Source organism: Mustelus asterias, chromosome 5 (assembly GCF_964213995.1).
Source record: "Mustelus asterias chromosome 5, sMusAst1.hap1.1, whole genome shotgun sequence".
Taxonomy (NCBI): domain Eukaryota; kingdom Metazoa; phylum Chordata; class Chondrichthyes; order Carcharhiniformes; family Triakidae; genus Mustelus; species Mustelus asterias.
This window is the reverse complement of record NC_135805.1, coordinates 13441449-13454241: the sequence shown is the minus strand read 5'-3', so window position 1 is coordinate 13454241 and position 12793 is coordinate 13441449. Positions and strand designations below refer to the sequence as shown.

General features: G+C 41.6%; 1 protein-coding gene across 1 annotated transcript in view; it reads right to left on the bottom strand.

Moving 5' to 3' along the window:
• Positions 1-12793, bottom strand: part of LOC144493948 (serine/threonine-protein kinase MRCK alpha-like) — a 498859-nt gene that overhangs the window by 253480 nt on the left and 232586 nt on the right. The window contains exon 3 of the mRNA XM_078213524.1: positions 5597-5680. Coding sequence (XP_078069650.1) covers positions 5597-5680 — 84 coding nt within the window. The remainder of the gene's footprint in view (positions 1-5596; positions 5681-12793) is intronic.

Genomic DNA, 12793 nt, shown 5'->3' with positions numbered 1-12793 from the left:
GACAATTGCTTGCATTTTCAGAATGGTTCTCACCAAGACAGAAAAAGGAATTTTTCTTTCACAAGCTAAAAAAAAGTCTTGCCGACTCCAGAGACAAGATACAAGAACTAATTGACCCATGGGTAAAGAATGGAAAAAGCATGCAAGGTTTAATGTGATACAACAGAATGCAATCTCTTCAATACAAATAGCTCCAATTTTCAGTGAACAAAAATAAACCAGTTGCCTCAACATAGTGTTTGTTTTATATACTACGGAGAAGGATTTGAATAACACAACCATTTCAAGAAAAATCATATTCTTCCCACAGCATCAGCAATGATTCACCCTGGAGTACACCTATCAGGGGCACAGTGATTTACACTGGAATATAACTCACTGGATATCAGTAACTCCACACAGTGGGGGTCTGATGTTGCAGATGTATAGAACGTTGGTACGGCCGCATTTGGAATACTGCGTCCAGTTCTGGTCGCCACACTACCAGAAGGACGTGGAGGCTTTGGAGAGAGTACAGAGGAGGTTTACCAGGATGTTGCCTGGTATGGAGGGGCTTGGTTATGAGGAGAGATTGGGGAAACTGGGGTTGTTCTCCTTGGAAAGACGGAGGATGAGGGGAGACTTAATAGAGGTGTATAAAATTATGAAAGGCATAGATAGGGTGAACGGTGGGAAGCTTTTCCCCGGGTCGGTGGTGACGTTCACGAGGGGTCATAGGTTCAAGGTGAAGGGGGGGAGGTTTAACACAGATATCAGAAGGACATATTTCACACAGAGGGTCGTGGGGGCCTGGAATGTGTTGCCGGGCAAGGTGGTGGAGGCGGACACACTGGGAACGTTTAAGACTTATCTAGACAGCTATATGAACGGAGTGGGAATGGAGGGATACAAAAGAGTGATCTAGTTTGGACCAGGGAGCGGCGCGGGCTAATTGTTCCTGGTTTCTCGTTTCAAGGCTTCATTCTACGATCACCTTGCTGGTGCCAGTACAGAGTGAGACTGCGGATAGTTGGGAACCTGTCTCGGGGGCAGGGGATTCATATGGTGTTCGTGGGAGTGGAAATGACTAGGGTTGGGAAGCATTTTCCGATCGGGGCCATTGTGATCTCCTGGACTCGTTTCGATCGCCTCAGGGGGTCGGAGAGGAATTTCCCAGATTTTTTTTTCCCCATATTGGCCCTGGGGTTTTTCACTCTGGGTTTTCGCCTCTCCCTGGAGATCACATGGTCTGGAATGGGGGGGTGGGGGTAAGTTAATAGGTTGTAATGAACAAAGCATCGTAGCTGTGAGGGACAGCTCGGTGGATAGGATATTGGTATGTAGATAGGCTGGAAAATTGGGTGGGGATCCTGGATTCAGGATTCAATCCTGGACCGGGGAGCGGCGCGGGCTTGGAGGGCCGAAGGGCCTGTTCCTGTGCTGTATTGTTCTTTGTTCTTTGTGATTCACACTGGAATATAACTTACTGGATATCAGTAACTCCACACAATGATTCACACTGGAATATAACTCACTGGATATCAGTAACTCCCTGCAGTGATTCACACTGGAATATAACTCACTGGATATCAGTAACTCTCTGCAGTGATTCACACTGGAATATAACTCACTGGACATCAGTAACTCTCTGCAGTGATTCACACTGGAATATAACTCACTGGATATCAGTAACTCCCGCAATGATTCACTCTGGAATATAATTCACTGGATAATCAGTAACTCCCTGCAATGATTCACACTGGAATATAATTCACTGGAAAACAGTAACTCTCAGCAGTGATACACACTGGAATATAACTCACTGGGTATCAGTAACTCTCTGTAGTGATTCACATTGGAATATAACTAACTGGTTATCAGTAACTCCACACAGTGATTCGCACTGGAATATAACTCACTGGATATCAGTAACTCCACACAGTGATTCACACTGGAATATAACTCACTGGATATCAGTAACTCCCTGCAGTGATTCACTCTGGAATATAACTCACTGGATATCAGTAACTCCCTGCAGTGATTCACACTGGAATATAACTCATTGGATATCAGTAACTCCCTGCAGTGATTCACACTGGAATATAACTCACTGGAAAACAGTAACTCTCTGCAGTGATTCACACTGGAATATAACTCACTGGATATCAGTATCTCCCCGCAATGATTCACACTTGAATATAGCTCATTGGATATCTGTAACTCCCACAATGATTCACACTGGAATATAACTCACTGGATATCAGTAACTCTCACAGTGATTCTCACTGGAATATAACTTACTGGATATCAGCAACTCTCCGTAGTGATTCACACTGGAATATAACTCACTGGATATCAGTAACTCTCTGCAGTGATTCACACTGGAATATAACTCACTGGATATCAGTAACTCTCTGCAGTGATTCACACTGGAATATAACTCACTGGATATCAGTAACTCGCTGCAGTGATTCACACTGGAATATAACTAGCTGGATATCAGTAACTCTCTGCAGCGATTCACACTGGAATATAACTCACTGGATATCAGTAACTCTCTGCAGTGATTCACACTGGAATATAACTCACTGGATATCAGTAACTCTCTGCAGTGATTCACACTGGAATATAACTCACTGGATATCAGTAACTCCCGCAATGATTCACTCTGGAATATAATTCACTGGATAATCAGTAACTCCCTGCAATGATTCACACTGGAATATAATTCACTGGAAAACAGTAACTCTCAGCAGTGATACACACTGGAATATAACTCACTGGATATCAGTAACTCCACACAGTGATTCACTCTGGAATATAATTCACTGGATAATCAGTAACTCACTGCAGTGATTCACACTGGAATATAACTCACTGGATATCAGTAACTCCCTGCAATGATTCACACTGGAATATAACTCACTGGAAAACAGTAACTCCACACAGTGATTCACACTGGAATATAACTCACTGGATATCAGTAACTCCACACTGTGATTCACACTGAAATATAACTCACTGGGTACCAGTAACTCTCTGTAGTGATTCACACTGGAATATAACTAACCGGTTATCAGTAACTCCACACAGTGATTCACACTGGAATATAACTCACTGGATATCAGTAACTCCACACAGTGATTCACACTGGAATATAACTCACTGGATATCAGTAACTCCCTGCAGTGATTCACTCTGGAATATAACTCACTGGATATCAGTAACTCCCTGCAGTGATTCACTCTGGAATATAACTCACTGGATATCAGTAACTCCCTGCAATGATTCACTCTGGAATATAACTCACTGGATATCAGTAACTCCCTGCAGTGATTCACACTGGAATATAACTCATTGGATATCAGTAACTCTCTGCAGTGATTCACACTAGAATATGACTAGCTGGATATCTGTAACTCCACACAGTGATTCACACTGGAATATAACTAGCTGGATATCAGTAACTCCCTGCAATGATTCTCACTGGAATATAACTCACTGGAAAACAGTAACTCTCTGCAGTGATTCACGCTGGAATATAACTCACTGGATATCAGTAACTCCACACAGTGATTCACACTGGAATATAACTCACTGGATATCAGTAACTCTCTGCAGTGATTCACACTGGAATATAACTCACTGGAAAACAGTAACTCTCTGCAGTGATTCACCCTGGAACATAACTCACTGGATATCAGTAACTAGAACCATAGAAAATTACGACTCAGAAAAAGGCCTTTTGGCCCTTCTTGTCTGTGCCCAACCATTTTTTGCCTAGTCCCACTGACCTGCACTTGGACCATATCCTTCCACACCCCTCTCATCCATGAACCCGTCCAAGTTTTTCTTAAATGCTAAAAGCATTTACCACTTTATCCGGCAGCTCATTCCACACTCCCACCACTCTCTGCGTGAAGAAGCCCCCCCTAATATTCCCTTTAAACTTTTCTCCTTTCACCCTTAACCCATGCCCTCTGGATTTTTTCTCCCCTGGCCTCAGTGGAAAAAGCCAACTTGCATTCACTCTATCTATACCCATCAAAATCTTATACACCTCTATCAAATCTCCCCTCCAGGGAATAAAGTCCCAACCTATTCAATCTCTCTCTGTAACTCAGCTTCTCAAGTCCCGGCAACATCCTTGTGAACCTTCTCTGCACTCTTTCAACCTTATTTACATCCTTCCTGTAACTAGGTGACCAAAACTGTACACAATACTCCAAATTCGGCCTCACCAATGCCTTATATAACCTTACCATAACACTCCAACTTTTATACTCGATACTCCGATTTATAAAGGCCAATGTACCAAAGGCACTCTTTACGACCCTATCCACCTGTGACTCTCTGCAGTGATTCACACTGGAATATAACTCACTGGATATCAGTAACTCTCTGCAGTGATTCACACTAGAATATAACTAGCTGGATATCAGTAACTCTCTGCAGTGATTCACACTGGAATATAACTAGCTGGATATCAGTAACTCTCTGCAGTGATTCACACTGGAATATAACTAGCTGGATATCAGCAGCTGTCCTGCAGCTTTTCTCCTCTCAGAACATTCTTCCTGTGTGAAGCTGAAGAACAAGAGCAGCAAGGGCATGAGACTATCATTTACAAATCACACAATAAACAGAGATAATTTCTTCATCTTTGGGGAATCAAAATTCTTAAATTTCATACCATCAGCATTCCAGAATGCTGGTCAGGGCAACTAGAATTGGACAATATATGTGTGCTTGTTGCATCATTACATCTTGACCAGAAATGTTTAGAAAAGCTATTTAGCACAGAGTCTCTGCAGAATAGCTTGGTCCTGTTTCACCGGAACTGTTTTGCAGCAAATTTAACAAGGGAACAATTAGAAGCGAGGAGTTTACAACTTTCTGCATCCGTTTAGCCCAGGTACGTTGCAATAATTGTAGCCACTTGTTTCAGCGCAGAGACCAGCTAAGTTAGTACAGCAGTGGGAGCAATCTTTGCATCTTCCTGATGTGTGGTGACTTAATGCCATACAACGTAAGTCATCCACTGTGATGAGTGCTTGTAAATACACTGTATAAAAAAGTAGACTGCATTGGGATACCTTTGAACTTGTATAATGTTTGAAATGATACTTGAAACTTGTACATCCGATGTGCTAAGTGTAATTTTACAAGATGTAAATTTTCAATTTAAACATTTTTAAGCTGCACTTGTGGTGTGGTGTTCCTTTGTGTACCACACCATAAGTGCAGCTTAAAAATGAACATTCAGGCTTGCTTCAATGTGTTATTCATGGGTACTGAAGTTACAGAACTAAGTTAAGATACAGAATGACAATAATTGAATAGTGGAACCGGCTCACGGGCGGAATGGGTTACTACAGCTTCTCTGTTCAGATCAGATCTAGTTATTATTAGAATTAAATTAGGCTTTACTGACAAAAGCACAAAGTTCACATTCTTCCACATGAAGAACTGGAGAATCTGAATATTGCTGAAAAAGGTGTGGAAGCTTTTCGTCATAGCAATGTCTTGGCCAATCACAGTTGACTTGCCAAGTATGTTTCAAACTGGATAACAAGATCAATGGATTCGGTTCCATAATCGTTGCTTGTGGACATACCTCTGCTCGCTTCAGCATCTCCCACTTGTTGAGGATCTTCATGGCAAAAACCTTTTCAACGTTTTTTAACTTCACAACAGCAACCTGCAACAAAGAAAAAACAAGGTGATGTAAATAAATTATCTTAATTAAAGATAATTACAATTACAGAAGATTACAAAGATCCATGTTACAAAATGAGAACTAGAATTTATATAGCATCTGATCAATGATCAATGTCGTTCCCTTGAACAAAAGGTTGGAAGTGGGGATGTTTGCTAATGGTTAGTGTTCTGTACCATTCATAAATCTTCAGATACTGAACAACAGTCCCTGGACAACAGGCTTGGGCTGTTAAGTGGGAAGTAACATTCATGCCACACAAGTGCCAAGCAATGACCATCTCCAATAGGACAGAGACTAACCACCTACCTTGATATTCAATGACATTACCATCATGGAATCCCCACCATCAACATCCCAGGAGTTACCGTTGACTAAAAAAAAACTTAATTGTGCCAGCTATATAAATACTGTAGCTACAATCTCAGGGCAGTGACTGACCTCCTCAGTCTCCAAAGCCTATCCACCATTTAGAAGTGAGGAGTGTGATGAAATACTCCTCACTTGCCTGGATAAGTTCAGTTCCAACAACACTCAAAAAGCATGACACCATCCAGGACAAAACTGGCACCCATCCATCACCTTAAACACTCCCTCCACCACCAACACACAGTGGCTGCAGTGTCTGCCATCTCCAAGATGCACTGCAGCAACACCCCAAGACACCCTCGACAAGATCTTCCAAACCTGTGACCTCTACCACTTGGAAGAACAGCACCACCACGTACATGTGAACACCACCACCAGCACTACGATGGGAACATCACTACCTGCAAGTTGCGCTCCAAGTCACGCACCATCTTGACTTGGAATAATATCACTGCTCCTTCATCGTTGCTGGGTCAAAATTCTGGCATTCCCTAGCACAAGATCTGCAGTGTGTAAAGAAGGTGGCTCAGCACTACCTTGCTGGGGTCATTAGGAAAAACAACAATTGGGACAACAAACCCTGGAACGCCAGCAATGAACAAATAAATTTGTTCCAATGACAAATAAAAGAAAACATCTTCAGAATGTCTCAAAACACTTCACAAGTAATTAATGACTTCCACCATTGTGTAGGCAAATGCAACACTTTGAGGGAGGAATGCGGAGCAGGACATCTGAACAGCTGTCTGCTTTTCTTTGAATAGTGCTGTGGGATCTTTTTCAGCAAACTGAGGGAAGCTAAACGCTTTCATTCAATACCTCATAGGAAAATGGCAACTCCAGCAACACAGAATTGCCTCTGTCGTGAAGTTTAAGCCTAGGTTATATCCTCAAATGCTTGAACCCATGACCTTATGACTCAGAAGCAAGCCTATTATCAACTAACCTTTAATTAAAAGCAAAATATCATGGATGCTGGAATCTGAAACAAAAACAAAAATGCTGGAAAATCTCAGCAGGTCTGACAGCATCTGTGGAGAGGGAACAGAGCTAACGTTTCAAGTCCGGACTTTTCATCAGACCTCTGTTTTTGTAACATTAGTTAATATCTTTGCTTCTACTTCAAGAACTTCACACAAAGCAAAGCACCTCTGGCCCTTTCCCCATGTCACCTGCACAGTCTACTACTCCTCCACATATCTATAGTAGGTTCCAGGAGCAACCTGATAGAGGTTTACAAGATTATGAGTGGCATGGATAGGGTGGATAGTCAGATGCTCTTGCCTAGGGTAGAAAAGTCTAATACTGGGGGGCATAAGTTTAAAGTGCGTGGGGAAAAGTTTAAAGGAGATGTGCGAGGCAAGTCTTTTACACAGAGGGTGGTGAATGTCTGGAACGCACTGCTCAGGGAGGTGGTGGGAGCAGATACGAAAGCGGCATTTAAGCGGCATCTAGACGAATGCATGAATAGGGTGGGAATGGAAGGATACAGACTCCATAAGTGCATACACAGTTTTAGTTTTGGCAGGCATCATGATTGGCGCAGGCTTGGAGAGCTTGCGCTGTACTTTTCTTTGTTCAATTGCTTCATGTTGGAAAACCTTCAAAAGCTGAATACCATCTTGCATACTCACACTTTACTCTGAGGCTCAAACCAATAAATACCATTTTATCAACAATTACCAGTGTGTGAGCTCTTTAAAAAGAAAATCATATTATTTTAAACTGCTTCAAAAAAAAAATCAACATTTGCCACTTTGTTCAAACCCAGATAGAGCACTTAGTTTACAACATTATCTGCAACACCAAGCAAAGAATCAACAAACACTATGAATTCTACAATGATGGGAGGAGGATTTTGTTGTCCTTGTAACTCATGTTGGTAGCATCCAGAACAAAGGGCCAATCCTGTGGTCATGTGCTTTGTAGGAGCCATACTTCTTTGGCTCAGCAGAAAGTCCATTTTCAAAATGGGAAAACAATTTTGGATTTCTTTTCATGCCATACGGTCACAAGAATTGCATGAGATAATAGTACTCATGAGATACAACTAATGGAGCAATTTGTTCCATCAATAGGCTCAACAGAACCATTCAAAAGTCAAAACTGTTTATAATTCATTTTACAGGAGTTTCACTATAAAAGATATACTATCAAATAGAACATGAGTATATCGCAAATCCAAGAGGTCCCTGGTGCACGCATCCTCTAATTCATTGTTAAACTTAATTGCTCAAAGAAAAAAAAGTTGGTGATCACTACAAATCTCCACCCTTGTTTTAAATTCCTCCATGGTATCTCTCCTGCCCATCTGTATAACCACGTCAAGCCCTACAAAGAGAGACTTGCATTTCTGTAGCTCCTTTCATGATCACAGAACATCAAAGCACTTTACAGTCAAATGAAGTACATTTAAAGTACATACTGTTGTGATATAGGAAAATGAGACTCCAATTAGCTTTATGGTCACAATTACAGAGACTAGCTTTTAATTCCAGATTTTATAATTGAATTTAAATTCCACCAGCTGACATGCTGGGATTCGAACCCATCTCCCCAGAGCGTTAGCCTGGGCCTCAGAATTACTAGCCTAGTAACATCACCCTCTCACCATTGTCTCCCTTAAAAGGTTTTGGTGTCAAAATGCTTATTCCTGATAAGAGATACTTTGCTACATTAAAGACACACATATATAAATGTAAATTGTTGTTGGTCAAAGAAACAATCTATTCAAACATTTGCAAGATGTCCTCGTAGGAGACAAAAAGCCTACCTCTTCCAAAGATGTGCGGGTTAGGTTGATTGGCCAGGTTAAAAATTGCCCCTTAGAGTCCTGAGATGCGTAGGTTAGAGGGATTAGTGGGTAAAAAAAAATATGTGGGGGTAGGGCCTGGGTGGGATTGTGGTCGGTGCAGACTCGATGGGCCGAATGGCCTCCTTCTGCACTGTAGGGTTTCTATGATTCTATGATTTCTGAATAGTGACTCAACATACTCAAATACCAATCAAGAACAGCACTGAGCATCCTGGCTTAGTGTCCCAATACTTGCTTAGCCTGAGGGGGATGACTGTGGACCCACAAATTCAGAGACCTTATTTCGCAAAGGTAGCTTACAACTGGCAGAGATTGTTACATGGCTAACAAAGCATTAGGGAGTGAATCTCTAACTGGTGTGCATGGCTCAGTACTTCTCCAAGCATTTACCTGCTGTGTACTAGGAAAGCCCCAGCACCTTCTAATTAATACCTTTCAACTTCAATCTCTGAGAAAACAGAAAAATTGTCAGTGGATCATTAAAAGGATTATTCAAAAATGTTTTATTTTCTCTCGGTGACTGTAGATATTTTCCAAAACTCACTGGACAGCAGAATTCAGAGGATGTTAAAATGGTAACCATAACCTCTGTATTCCAAAAGGGGGCTAGGGATGAGTTGTCTAATGACAGAAAAGTAAGTCTTACAATTACTTGAAACAATTCTGAGGGACATTGTTAATGATCGTGGGAAGATGGGGATGGCAAAATGATGGGAAATTACCATTCATAGATTCAAGGAGGGAAAACTGTCAGGAGGGAATTTAGACAAAATGACTTAAGGGAAAGAGTTCAATGTACAGAAAAAACTGGCATTGCACCTGGTGGAACAGGAAACTTTAAGGGATTTCAAAAAGGAAATGGATAACTTCCTGGCATCTGAATGGATTCAAAGTTGTAAAAATGTATACTTGACTAGTTCATTTATGAATTTTGGCATAGAGTATAAAAAGAGAGAAGTGCTGTTGCAACTGTATAGGGCATTGGTGAGACCACGTCTGGAGTACTGCGCACAGTTTTGGTCCCCTCAGTTGAGGAAGGGTGTAAATACATTAGAGGCAGTTCAGAGAAGGTTCATCAGATTGATTCCAGGGATGAAGGACTTGTCTTATGAAGAGAGATTGGGCAGTTTAGGCTTATACTCGCCGGGGTTTAGAAGAATGAGAGGAGTACTAATTGAGGTATATAAGATGTTAAAGGGAATTGACAGGGTGGAAGGAGAGCAAATGTTTCCCCTTGTTGGACGTTTTAGAACGAGGGGCAATAGTTTTAGGCTCTAACGGGTGGCAGATTTAAAACAGAAATGAGGAGGAATTACTTCATTCAAAGAGTCATGAATCTGTGGAATTCTCTACCCCAGAGTGCAGTGGATGCTGAAAGACTAAACAAATTTGAAGAGATAGATTTAGGTTTTTAATAGAGGGATGAAGGGTTACAGGAGGTGGGCAAGAAGGTGGAGATGGGGCCAAGATCAGATCAGCCATGATCGTATTGAATGGCAGAGCAGGCTGGAGGAACTGAATTACCTACTACTGTTCTTTGTTGCAACTATCCCAATCCTTCACTCAGGTTTGAGAAACTTACTCAGAGGCATAAGCAAATGACAGAACTGGTTGGCTTTATTTGAAAAGACCATAAGCTTAAATGTGGATTCAAAAGCTGAAATGAAATGAAATTTATTGAAGATGAACACAACTTGACAGAACGACTAGATCAAATCTTTCTCTTGTAGCAATCAGACTCTTTGAATAATGGAGGCATGGCCAAGGGATTCCCATTGTCAGGCAACAGTAGATCAGCCTGATCTCATCAAACAACCGATAAAGAAATACATTGCAAGTGGCCAATTGAAGGTCAGTAGGTTGCAATTGTATAAAAGCAAAATACTGCAGATGTTGGAAATCTGAAATAAAAAAAGATGCTGGATAAACTCTAAGCCTGGCAGCATCTGTGGACAGAGAAACCGAAGTTAATGTTATGAGTCTGCATGACTCTTCAGAGTTTCAGTAGATTGCAACATGGCTTCATAGCAACATGCACAACCCACCAGATTTGAGACGGCAACATCATTAAAAGAAAAGCAACTTTTCTGAGAGAAAGACGTTGTAGGAATTGAAGTATATATAAATAAATATATATATCAGGCAGATCAGACAGAAGGCTATTAGTCAAAATCATACAGCTGTAGGAGATTATGAATGATAGACAATTACTCATAATATATAAACCTGTGAAAGATTCATGGGGGAAAAAAAGGCAAACACTTCATCAGAACATAAATGACTCAGTTTGTGTAAAACACTTCCAGCATTTTTCTCATGTGAAAAGAGCTCCGAGCCATTAAAGGCTGTGCATTTAGTGCTAAGCTACTAAAACGGTACTGTACTTTCCAGAGATATTTAAGTGGCAGAGGTTTGGCACATTGTTCGGAATTTATACGGTTGCCAGCTACGGTGGAAAAATAAATGTGCTCACTGATCAGCAATGCACCAGCTTCCCCATTAGATTGGACAGTTGAGACTGGATTTCATGATCAGGAAACCTGGAATCAGTGAGCTAATAAAAGAAACAAAACACCCACGGAGGAGCCTTCGCAAACAGGTGGACAAAAAATTAACTTTTCCCAAAACCAACTGCAGCCTTCCATCAACTATGCTCCAATCACTAGAGCAGTGGGTAGTGCTGCATAGATACTAAGGCAGCATGACATTGACAAGTCTGTCCTCACCTTGGCGTGAGACTCCAAGTCAAATTACAGGTGGCCGCATAGCTCAGTGACACCTCCCTGTTGAACCTGAGTCACCTCCAGCACAAAGGTAGGAAACATCTGTTTGCTGAAAATCTCTGGTGGGTACAGCCTTTTGTAAAAGGTCTTCCTCGTCCTGTCGCTCGCAGAGCGTCACCTCCCTATATCATTTACTCCGTGTCTTGGCCATGCAGCAGACCAGGAAGCAACAATTGTCCTCATACCTGGGTCAAGTCTTTTTAAAATCTATCCTCCTGGATTGTAACCACTGACTTTCAAAGAGCAATTCTAAAAACCCAGTACGGTGCTTGCACAAACTCAGGCTGGGGTCCTCCGAACTCGCCCGCAGCTGAGATTCTCCGGTCCTGCTGCTGAGAATGGAGGTTTGGCTGAGCGCCAAATTCTCCATTCTCGCTGGCAGCGGTGACCAGCCTCAGTCTGGGCTAGAGCAAGTCAAAAGCATTTCACCGGCAACATTTTTAATGGCCCTGTTCAGCATCCATCTTGCAGCAGAAAAGTTGATCTCTGGTGAGAGATTTACAAATTTGCTGCTGTGCATTCAGCTGCCTGGGCCCTAAGCTCTGGAATTCCTCCTTAAACCTTTCCATCTCACTACTTCCTTCACTCATCTAAGTTCAATTATTTTCTCCATTACCTCTTTTAACTTATTTTTAGGTTCCCTTTTACCACTGGTATTTTGTTCTCTACCTCCAGTCAAAACGGATGCAAAGTACTTTTGTAACAAGTCTACCATTATCCATTGCAGTCTCGCTCGCATTCATCTTTAATGGACCCATATTCCTCTCATTTATAAAAAATATTTCCTGGCACCTTTGATATCCCTTGGACGGTTCTTTTTCATATTTTTTGTAGATCATTACTTTCTTTGTCTCCCTTTGTCCCACTCAGTGGTTCCCAAAGGGTGCGGCGAGAGAGGATGGTGGGAAGATTCAAGGACAATCAAAGAAACATTTAAACATTCATGTATAGAAACCCGTAGAAGTTTCCAGATTTTATGCCATCTCTCTTTGTGTTAAGACTTAACGCCAGTGTGGCACACCGCACCCATTGGGAACCAACCCAACAGTGCAACTTGCTCATTTGTTGCTACTGGAATAAGAGAAAAAGGAGAAAAACAAGTTTTGAGACAAAACACCAATTTTCAGC